Source organism: Leptodactylus fuscus, chromosome 7, assembly GCF_031893055.1.
Source record: "Leptodactylus fuscus isolate aLepFus1 chromosome 7, aLepFus1.hap2, whole genome shotgun sequence".
NCBI lineage: Eukaryota > Metazoa > Chordata > Amphibia > Anura > Leptodactylidae > Leptodactylus > Leptodactylus fuscus.
Window position 1 is genome coordinate 152,758,655 of NC_134271.1, and position 12,042 is coordinate 152,770,696.

General features: G+C 52.5%; 1 protein-coding gene across 1 annotated transcript in view; it reads right to left on the reverse strand.

Moving 5' to 3' along the window:
- The window catches only part of ANKRD35 (ankyrin repeat domain 35), a 69,885-nt gene extending 58,934 nt beyond the window's left edge, over window positions 1-10,951 (reverse strand). The window contains exon 1 of the mRNA XM_075283296.1: window positions 10,790-10,951. Coding sequence (XP_075139397.1) covers window positions 10,790-10,876 — 87 coding nt within the window. The 5' untranslated portion in view covers window positions 10,877-10,951. The remainder of the gene's footprint in view (window positions 1-10,789) is intronic.
- Between the last annotated feature and the right edge of the window lie 1,091 nt (window positions 10,952-12,042).

Sequence of the window (12,042 nt, forward strand, 5' to 3'; positions counted from 1 at the left end):
GGGAGATATATAACACAGGAATCCTCACATGGTACCTGCACAGTACACGGGTGACAAAAGCTGGACTCCACCCTGCCATACGAAGTCACCTTAAAATAGACGCTGTGCTTATTCAAGTCTATAGGAGATGGAAGACTGGCCCCAAGATGTCACCTAACACCTAGCAGGTGATTCTCGGTCACTCTTAGCTCTCGGCCCGGGTGCGCTGGGTTGTGACTGAGCGACTATAACTATACACTAGTGATGAGTTCTTGGAGGATTGGCAGCAATGACATCTGCGATCCAGAAAACTAAAGAAAGATTATTACAGCTGTATTCAGGTGTCATGAAAATGGAGAATATCATGAAATTCTGCGCCTGCAGGCAACTTTGTTCACTTAAACTTAACACTTAACTTTGATACATGAACATAAGTAAAGAATCGGCCAAACTATATGTCTAGTACAACAGCGCCCCCTGATGAGGAATTGTGGAACTTCATGTTATAGGCTTAGGGGGAGTTCACACAATGTAACGATGAGCGTGATCTGGCACATATACACGTGTCGGCAGATGACGCGCTCAAAATGCTCCCATTCATTTCAATGGGAGTTAGGAGCGCATACGCCGCGTTATTATGAGCCTGGGATTTTGCAGCCATAAAATCACGGGCGCAAAATAACGTGGTGTATACGCTCCTAACTCCCATTGAAATGAATGGGAGCATTTTGAGCGCGTCATCTGCCGGCACGTGTATATGTGCCAGATCACGCTCATCGTTACATTGTGTGAACTTACCCTTAGGGCTTGTTCACACGGAGTAAACGCGCCACAATGCGCGGCGCGTTTACTCCGTGTGAACGAGCCCTTAGAAGACACAAGCATAAATAGGATTTACTGGTAACAGAGGGGATATGGGGTAATGGTGCACTGATACTGGGGGGGTACAGGATGACACGTGGGGTACAGGATAATGACAGGCTGATACTCGGGGTACAGGATAATGACAGGCTGACACTCGGGGTACAGGATAATGACAGGCTGACACTTGGGGTACAGGATAATGACAGGCTGATACTCGGGGTACAGGATAATGACAGGCTGATACTTGGGGTACAGGATAATGACAGGCTGATACTTGGGGTACAGGATAATGACAGGCTGATACTTGGGGTACAGGATAATGACAGGCTGATACTCGGGGTACAGGATAATGACAGGCTGATACTTGGGGTACAGGATAATGACAGGCTGATACTTGGGGTACAGGATAATGACAGGCTGATACTCGGGGTACAGGGTAATGACAGGCTGATACTCGGGGTACAGGATAATGACAGGCTGATACTTGGGGTACAGGGTAATGACAGGCTGATACTCGGGGTACAGGATAATGACAGGCTGACACTTGGGGTACAGGATAATGACAGGCTGATACTTGGGGTACAGAGTAATGACAGGCTGATACTTGGGGTACAGGATAATGACAGGCTGATACTTGGGGTACAGGATAATGACACGCTGATACTCGGGGTACAGGATAATGACAGGCTGATACTTGGGGTACAGGATAATGACAGGCTGATACTTGGGGTACAGGGTAATGACAGGCTGACACTTGGGGTACAGGATAATGACAGGCTGATACTTGGGGTACAGAGTAATGACAGGCTGACACTTGGGGTACATGATAATGACAGGCTGATACTCGGGGTACAGGATAATGACAGGCTGATACTCGGGGTACAGGGTAATGACAGGCTGATACTTGGGGTACAGGATAATGACAGGCTGATACTTGGGGTACAGGATAATGACAGGCTGATACTTGGGGTACAGAGTAATGACAGGCTGATACTTGGGGTACGGGATAATGACAGGCTGATACTTGGGGTACAGGATAATGACAGGCTGATACTTGGGGTACAGGATAATGACAGGCTGACACTTGGGGTACAGGATAATGACAGGCTGATACTTGGGGTACAGGATAATGACAGGCTGACACTTGGGGTACAGGGTAATGACAGGCTGATACTTGGGGTACAGGAGAATGACAGGCTGATACTTGGGGTACAGGATAATGACAGGCTGACACTTGGGGTACAGGATAATGACAGGCTGACACTTGGGGTACAGTATAATGACAGGCTGATACTTGGGGTACGGGATAATGACAGGCTGATACTTGGGGTACAGGATAATGACAGGCTGATACTTGGGGTACGGGATAATGACAGGCTGATACTTGGGGTACAGAGTAATGACAGGCTGATACTTGGGGTACAGGATAATGACAGGCTGATACTTGGGGTACAGGATAATGACAGGCTGATACTCGGGGTACAGGATAATGACAGGCTGATACTTGGGGTACAGGATAATGACAGGCTGACACTTGGGGTACAGGATAGTGACAGGCTGACACTTGGGGTACAGGATAATGACAGGCTGATACTTGGGGTACAGGATAATGACAGGCTGATACTTGGGGTACGGGATAATGACAGGCTGATACTTGGGGTACAGGATAATGACAGGCTGATACTTGGGGTACAGGATAATGACAGGCTGACACTTGGGGTACAGGATAATGACAGGCTGATACTTGGGGTACAGGATAATGACAGGCTGATACTTGGGGTACAGGATAATGACAGGCTGATACTTGGGGTACGGGATAATGACAGGCTGATACTTGGGGTACAGGATAATGACAGGCTGATACTTGGGGTACAGGATAATGACAGGCTGACACTTGGGGTACAGGATAGTGACAGGCTGATACTTGGGGTACAGGATAATGACAGGCTGATACTTGGGGTACAGGGTAATGACAGGCTGATACTCGGGGTACAGGATAATGACAGGCTGATACTCGGGGTACAGGATAATGACAGGCTGATACTCGGGGTACAGGGTAATGACAGGCTGATACTTGGGGTACAGGATAATGACAGGCTGATACTTGGGGTACAGGATAATGACAGGCTGATACTTGGGGTACGGGATAATGACAGGCTGATACTTGGGGTACAGGATAATGACAGGCTGATACTTGGGGTACAGAATAATGACAGGCTGATACTTGGGGTACAGGATAATGACACCCTTACATTTGGGGTACAGGATAATACTATGTAATAGTAGAGGTGTTATGGTAATGGCGCCGTTGCGGTCTGTATGCAGTTAGTCCCTTTGTAGCCATTTAGGCCGGTGCTCGGACTAGTTACTATGGTAGTCGCTGGTCTCTTCTTCATGGCGCGGGGGTCTGTCAGGTCTCTTGTACTATTTCTCTGTCACAGTCATTCATATCATTGTTTGGTGTCAGCGAAACACAAAATATTTACACAGCGCCTGTGCCAGAAGTGTTACCCTCCAGCTCCCATCACCCCCTGCATCTTATTCCTCTTGTGTTTGGTTACAGATGTCACTACAAGACCGTATTGAATGTGCGGTCCGCAAGTTGCTGGTCTGCAGCATAGACTCCGCAGACGTCCGTGTCCTGCCGCAATTCACGGACATTATGTACATGTTGTATAAATTGCGAACCACAGTTGCAGCCTGGCCATACCATGGATAAAATGTCCGGTGGTGTAAGAGCAGCCTTATGTTGTATAATCTCTGGAGGGTCTCATAAGTCACTTTCAATGTATACGCTGCAGCCCTGCAGATATATGATGGTGGGGGGCAGGGTGGTCTCTACACTCCTGAACATTAGTCAGCTCCTCTCCAGTCTGAACTGGCTGATAACAGAGAACAATAGATTGCATTCAACTCAAATACATAGTAGACTGTGTGTAGTGTCCCTTTATATCTTACCAAAGCCAAAGGTCTGTCATGTCCATAGCGGCCAAAGAGCCCCATCGATGCCAACTAGTCAGCTGCTCCTCTATGTGCCCCGTCCTCTATCTAATATACCAATCCTGCCCCAATATCTCCACGTATTACACTCAGGATGCCCTGCACTTAGGATGGTTGTGTCCCCGATATCTCCCCATATTACAGCCTCCATACTTGCGCCCCCAGTGTCTCCCCATATAACAGCCTCCATACTTGCGCCCCCAGTGTCTCCCCATATTACCGCCTCCATACTTGCGCCCCCAGTGTCTCCCCATATTACCGCCTCCATACTTGCGCCCCCAGTGTCTCCCCATATTACCGCCTCCATACTTGCGCCCCCAGTGTCTCCCCATATTACAGCCTCCATACTTGCGCCCCCAGTGTCTCCCCATATTACAGCCTCCATACTTGCGCCCCCAGTGTCTCCCCATATTACAGCCTCCATACTTGCGCCCCCAGTGTCTCCCCATATTACAGCCTCCATACTTGCGCCCCCAGTGTCTCCCCATATTACAGCCTCCATAGTTGCGCCCCCAGTGTCTCCCCATATTACAGCCTCCATAGTTGCGCCCGCAGTGTCTCCCCATATAACAGCCTCCATACTTGCGCCCCCAGTGTCTCCCCATATTACAGCCTCCATGTTTGCGCCCCCAGTATCTCCCCATATTACAGCCTCCATACTTGCGCCCCCGATGTCTCCCCATATTACAGCCTCCATACTTGCGCCCCCAGTGTCTCCCCATATTACAGCCTCCATACTTGCGCCCCCAGTATCTCCCCATATTACAGCCTCCATACTTGCGCCCCCAGTGTCTCCCCATATTACAGCCTCCATACTTGCGCCCCCAGTATCTCCCCATATCACAGCCTCCATACTTGCGCCCCCAGTGTCTCCCCATATTACAGCCTCCATACTTGCGCCCCCAGTATCTCCCCATATTACAGCCTCCATACTTGCGCCCCCAGTATCTCCCCATATTACAGCCTCCATACTTGCGCCCCCAGTGTCTCCCCATATCACAGCCTCCATACTTGTGCCCCAGTGTCTCCCCATATCACAGTCTCCATACTTGCGCCCCCAGTATCTCCCCATATTACAGCCTCCATACTTGCGCCCCCAGTGTCTCCCCATATTACAGCCTCCATACTTGCGCCCCCAGTATCTCCCCATATTACAGCCTCCATAGTTGCGCCCCCAGTGTCTCCCCATATTACAGCCTCCATACTTGCGCCCCCAGTGTCTCCCCATATAACAGCCTCCATACTTGCGCCCCCAGTGTCTCCCCATATCACAGCCTCCATACTTGCGCCCCCAGTATCTCCCCATATCACAGCCTCCATGTTTGCGCCCCCAGTATCTCCCCATATTACAGCCTCCATACTTGCGCCCGCAGTGTCTCCCCATATTACAGCCTCCATACTTGCGCCCGCAGTGTCTCCCCATATTACAGCCTCCATACTTGCGCCCCCTGTATCTCCCCATATCACCGCCTCCATACTTGCGCCCCCAGTGTCTCCACATATTACAGTCTCCATACTTGCGCCCCCTGTATCTCCCCATATTACAGCCTCCATACTTGCGCCCCCAGTGTCTCCCCATATTACAGCCTCCATACTTGCGCCCCCAGTGTCTCCCCATATCACAGCCTCCATACTTGCGCCCCCAGTGTCTCCCCATATCACAGCCTCTATACTTGCGCCCCCAGTGTCTCCCCATATTACAGCCTCCATACTTGCGCCCCCAGTGTCTCCCCATATTACAGCCTCCATACTTGCGTCCCCAGTGTCTCCACATATTACAGCCTCCATACTTGCGCCCCCAGTATCTCCCCATATCACAGTCTCCATACTTGCACCCCCAGTGTCTCCCATATTGCAGCCTCCATACTTGTGCCCCCAGTGTCTCCCCATATTACAGCCTCCATACTTGCGCCCCCAGTGTCTCCCCATATTGCAGCGTCCACACTTGCGCCCCCAGTGTCTCCCCATATTACAGTCTCCATACTTGCGCCCCCAGTGTCTCCCCATATCACAGTCTCCATACTTGCGCCCCCAGTGTCTCCCCATATTACCGCCTCCATACTTGCGCCCCCAGTGTCTCCCCATATTACAGCCTCCATACTTGCGCCCCAGTGTCTCCCATATTGCAGCCTCCATACTTGTGCCCCCAGTGTCTCCCCATATTACAGCCTCCATACTTGCGCCCCCAGTGTCTCCCCATATCACAGCCTCCATACTTGCGCCCCCAGTGTCTCCCCATATTACAGCCTCCATACTTGCGCCCCCAGTGTCTCCCCATATCACAGCCTCCATACTTGCGCCCCCTGTATCTCCCTATATCACAGCCTCCATACTTGCGCCCCCAGTATCTCCCCATATCACAGCCTCCATACTTGTGCCCCCAGTGTCTCCCCATATTACAGCCTCCATACTTGTGCCCCCAGTGTCTCCCCATATTACAGCCTCCATACTTGCGCCCCTGATATCTCCCCATATTACAGCCTCCATACTTGTGCCCCAGTGTCTCCCCATATCACAGCCTCCATACTTGCGCCCCCTGTATCTCCCCATATCACAGCCTCCATACTTGCGCCCCCAGTATCTCCCCATATCACAGTCTCCATACTTGCGCCCCCAGTGTCTCCCCATATCACAGCCTCCATACTTGCGCCCCCAGTGTCTCCCCATATTACAGCCTCCATACTTGCGCCCCTGATATCTCCCCATATTACAGCCTCCATACTTGTGCCCCAGTGTCTCCCCATATCACAGCCTCCATACTTGCGCCCCCTGTATCTCCCCATATCACAGTCTCCATACTTGCGCCCCCAGTGTCTCCCCATATCACAGTCTCCATACTTGCGCCCCCAGTATCTCCCCATATTACCGCCTCCATACTTGCGCCCCCAGTATCTCCCCATATCACAGCCTCCATACTTGCGCCCCCAGTATCTCCCCATATTACAGCCTCCATACTTGCGCCCCCAGTATCTCCCCATATTACCGCCTCCATACTTGCGCCCCCAGTATCTCCCCATATCACAGCCTCCATACTGGCGCCCCCAGTATCTCCCCATATCACAGCCTCCATACTTGCGCCCCCAGTATCTCCCCATATCACAGCCTCCATACTTGCGCCCCCTGTATCTCCCCATATCACAGTCTCCATACTTGCGCCCCCAGTGTCTCCCCATATCACAGCCTCCATACTTGCGCCCCCAGTATCTCCCCATATTACAGCCTCCATACTTGCGCCCCCAGTGTCTCCCCATATTACAGCCTCCATAGTTGCGCCCCCAGTGTCTCCCCATATTACAGCCTCCATACTTGCGCCCCTGATATCTCCCCATATTACATCCTCCATACTTGTGCCCCAGTGTCTCCCCATATCACAGCCTCCATACTTGCGCCCCCTGTATCTCCCCATATCACAGCCTCCATACTTGCGCCCCCAGTATCTCCCCATATCACAGTCTCCATACTTGCGCCCCCAGTGTCTCCCCATATCACAGCCTCCATACTTGCGCCCCCAGTGTCTCCCCATATTACAGCCTCCATACTTGCGCCCCCAGTGTCTCCCCATATTACAGCCTCCATACTTGCGCCCCTGATATCTCCCCATATTACAGCCTCCATACTTGTGCCCCAGTGTCTCCCCATATCACAGCCTCCATACTTGCGCCCCCTGTATCTCCCCATATCACAGTCTCCATACTTGCGCCCCCAGTGTCTCCCCATATCACAGTCTCCATACTTGCGCCCCCAGTATCTCCCCATATTACCGCCTCCATACTTGTGCCCCCAGTATCTCCCCATATGACAGCCTCCATACTTGCGCCCCCAGTATCTCCCCATATTACAGCCTCCATACTTGCGCCCCCAGTATCTCCCCATATTACCGCCTCCATACTTGCGTCCCCAGTATCTCCCCATATCACAGCCTCCATACTTGCGCCCCCAGTATCTCCCCATATCACAGCCTCCATACTTGCGCCCCCTGTATCTCCCCATATCACAGTCTCCATACTTGCGCCCCCAGTGTCTCCCCATATCACAGCCTCCATACTTGCGCCCCCAGTATCTCCCCATATTACAGCCTCCATACTTGCGCCCCCAGTGTCTCCCCATATTACAGCCTCCATAGTTGCGCCCCCAGTGTCTCCCCATATTACAGCCTCCATAGTTGCGCCCCCAGTATCTCCCCATATTAAAGCCTCCATACTTGCGCCCCCAGTATCTCCCCATATTACAGCCTCCATACTTGCGCCCCCAGTGTCTCCCCATATTACAGCCTCCATAGTTGCGCCCCCAGTATCTCCCCATATTACAGCCTCCATACTTGCGCCCCCAGTATCTCCCCATATTACAGCCTCCATACTTGCGCCCCCAGTGTCTCCCCATATTACAGCCTCCATAGTTGCGCCCCCAGTGTCTCCCCATATTACAGCCTCCATACTTGTGCCCCTGATATCTCCCCATATTACAGCCTCCATACTTGTGCCCCAGTGTCTCCACATATTACAGCCTCCATAGTTGCGCCCCCAGTATCTCCCCATATTACAGCCTCCATACTTGCGCCCCCGATGTCTCCCCATATCACAGCCTCCATACTTGCGCCCCCTGTATCTCCCCATATCACAGCCTCCATACTTGCGCCCCCAGTATCTCCCCATATCACAGTCTCCATACTTGCGCCCCCAGTGTCTCCCCATATTACAGCCTCCATACTTGCGCCCCCAGTGTCTCCCCATATTACAGCCTCCATACTTGCGCCCCTGATATCTCCCCATATTACAGCCTCCATACTTGTGCCCCAGTGTCTCCCCATATCACAGCCTCCATACTTGCGCCCCCTGTATCTCCCCATATCACAGTCTCCATACTTGCGCCCCCAGTGTCTCCCCATATCACAGTCTCCATACTTGCGCCCCCAGTATCTCCCCATATTACCGCCTCCATACTTGCGCCCCCAGTATCTCCCCATATCACAGCCTCCATACTTGCGCCCCCAGTATCTCCCCATATTACAGCCTCCATACTTGCGCCCCCAGTATCTCCCCATATTACCGCCTCCATACTTGCGCCCCCAGTATCTCCCCATATCACAGCCTCCATACTTGCGCCCCCAGTATCTCCCCATATCACAGCCTCCATACTTGCGCCCCCAGTATCTCCCCATATCACAGCCTCCATACTTGCGCCCCCAGTGTCTCCCCATATTACAGCCTCCATAGTTGCGCCCCCAGTGTCTCCCCATATTACAGCCTCCATAGTTGCGCCCCCAGTATCTCCCCATATTACAGCCTCCATACTTGCGCCCCCAGTGTCTCCCCATATTACAGCCTCCATACTTGTGCCCCCAGTGTCTCCCCATATTACAGCCTCCATACTTATGCCCCCAGTGTCTCCCCATATTACAGCCTCCATACTTGCGCCCCCAGTGTCTCCCCATATTACAGCCTCCATACTTGCGCCCCCAGTATCTCCCCATATTACAGCCTCCATACTTGCGCCCCCAGTGTCTCCCCATATTACAGCCTCCATAGTTGCGCCCCCAGTATCTCCCCATATTACAGCCTCCATACTTGCGCCCCCAGTGTCTCCCCATATTACAGCCTCCATAGTTGCGCCCCCAGTGTCTCCCCATATTACAGCCTCCATAGTTGCGCCCCCAGTATCTCCCCATATTACAGCCTCCATAGTTGCGCCCCCAGTATCTCCCCATATTACAGCCTCCATACTTGCGCCCCAGTATCTCCCCATACTACAGCCTCCATACTTGCGCCCCCAGTGTCTCCCCATATTACAGCCTCCATAGTTGAGCCCCCAGTATCTCCCCATATTACAGCCTCCATACTTGCGCCCCCAGTATCTCCCCATATTACAGCCTCCATACTTGCGCCCCCAGTGTCTCCCCATATTACAGCCTCCATACTTGCGCCCCCAGTATCTCCCCATATTACAGCCTCCATAGTTGCGCCCCCAGTGTCTCCCCATATTACAGCCTCCATAGTTGCGCCCGCAGTGTCTCCCCATATAACAGCCTCCATACTTGCGCCCCAGTATCTCCCCATACTACAGCCTCCATACTTGCGCCCCCAGTGTCTCCCCATATTACAGCCTTCATAGTTGCGCCCCCAGTGTCTCCCCATATTACAGCCTCCATAGTTGCGCCCCCAGTGTCTCCCCATATTACAGCCTCCATACTTGCGCCCCCAGTATCTCCCCATATTACAGCCTCCATAGTTGCGCCCCCAGTGTCTCCCCATATTACAGCCTCCATAGTTGCGCCCGCAGTGTCTCCCCATATAACAGCCTCCATACTTGCGCCCCAGTATCTCCCCATACTACAGCCTCCATACTTGCGCCCCCAGTGTCTCCCCATATTACAGCCTTCATAGTTGCGCCCCCAGTGTCTCCCCATATTACAGCCTCCATAGTTGCGCCCCCAGTGTCTCCCCATATTACAGCCTCCATACTTGCGCCCCCAGTATCTCCCCATATTACAGCCTCCATAGTTGCGCCCCCAGTGTCTCCCCATATTACAGCCTCCATAGTTGCGCCCGCAGTGTCTCCCCATATAACAGCCTCCATACTTGCGCCCCAGTATCTCCCCATACTACAGCCTCCATACTTGCGCCCCCAGTGTCTCCCCATATTACAGCCTCCATAGTTGCGCCCCCAGTGTCTCCCCATATTACAGCCTCCATAGTTGCGCCCCCAGTGTCTCCCCATATTACAGCCTCCATACTTGCGCCCCCAGTATCTCCCCATATCACAGCCTCCATACTTGCGCCCCCAGTATCTCCCCATATCACAGTCTCCATACTTGCGCCCCCAGTATCTCCCCATATTACAGCTTCCATACTTGCGCCCCCAGTGTCTCCCCATATCACAGCCTCCATACTTGCGCCCCCAGTGTCTCCCCATATCACAGCCTCCATACTTGCGCCCCCAGGTCACTCACCTCTGATGGTCGGTACGTCTGCCTAGTGAACAAGCTCTGCCACTTCCTCATAGCAGCCATGCCCTCCTCGGTGGTTGCTCCTGGCATACAGGTAGAGATGGCGGACACCCTGCACACAGAAGGTCTGACATTTAATGAAAGCAAAAACCTTCCTGTGCTGACTTAACCATTTCCTGGCTGTGTGTCGGGGGGCAGGGTGCGTGTCTATGTGTGTGTACGGACACCTGCTGTCATAATACAATGACACATTCGTGGAATCCCAGTCCCTCCCAGCAAACTGACCTGAAAGTCCCAGAAGTCCCTGCTCTGCAGCTATTGTAGGGTTAATCTTGACATCAGGTCCCCTGCCAGGAGTGGGGGTAGCACCCAGGGGGTCTAGGCCTCCCACCCTCCACATAGAAATGCCCTTCTTGACCTCCACTTGGCTATGACAACTTTCGTAAAGCTTTTCTGTAGTGTTGCATGTAGTCAGATGACCAGGAGGGGCGCTGTTGGGCTCTAGTGACACATTGGTGTGAAGCCTATACAACTATTTTAAGCCTGTGACAATCGCTTAGAGGGACGCCTTTGTATATGCTAATTGTAGGGACGGGCTGACTTATGCAATATGCCAGCAATTAATTTAACCCGCTCCCTCCTGGATTTCTAGGTTATACTATGGCGAGGACCCCTCCCCCCAAAAAAGTCCCTGGGGCTATCATCACCTGTCACGTAGTAGATATTATATTCTCCAGATTCTTAGGTCTGGGTGAGGCGTCGCCATTACAGCTCCTGCAGAGGTTGTCAACCGGCCTGGGTCAGACTGAGAATATAAAGCCGCCCACCGGGACACAAACAATGTCGTCGTTTTCCCCCGCAATCCACATTGTGGAGTATTCGGAGTATTACTTTCCGCTCATCACTCCCCAAAACACAGTATAAACTACACCAGCAGCACGAGGACATAGAAATATCCCAGTAAGAAAGCTCCAGACTCGACGTCACCACTGTATGCCAGTGGCAGATAGAGGTACTGCAGCCTGACAGAGCAGGGGCCAGCAGCAGTAAGGCCCCCTTCACGTGCTGATTTTGGGGTAGATTCAGTAGTGTGCTGACTGGTTCTTGCCTTGCACTAGGGCCCTCTTCATACCTCGTAACCGTCTATGATTCAGCAGGACAGTCCTGTATTTTGGGTGCTGTCCCACTGTCTCAGGTAGTAGGAGGGCATTATAGTGTGGAGACCACAAGAGGAGGGCATTATAGTCTGGAGACCA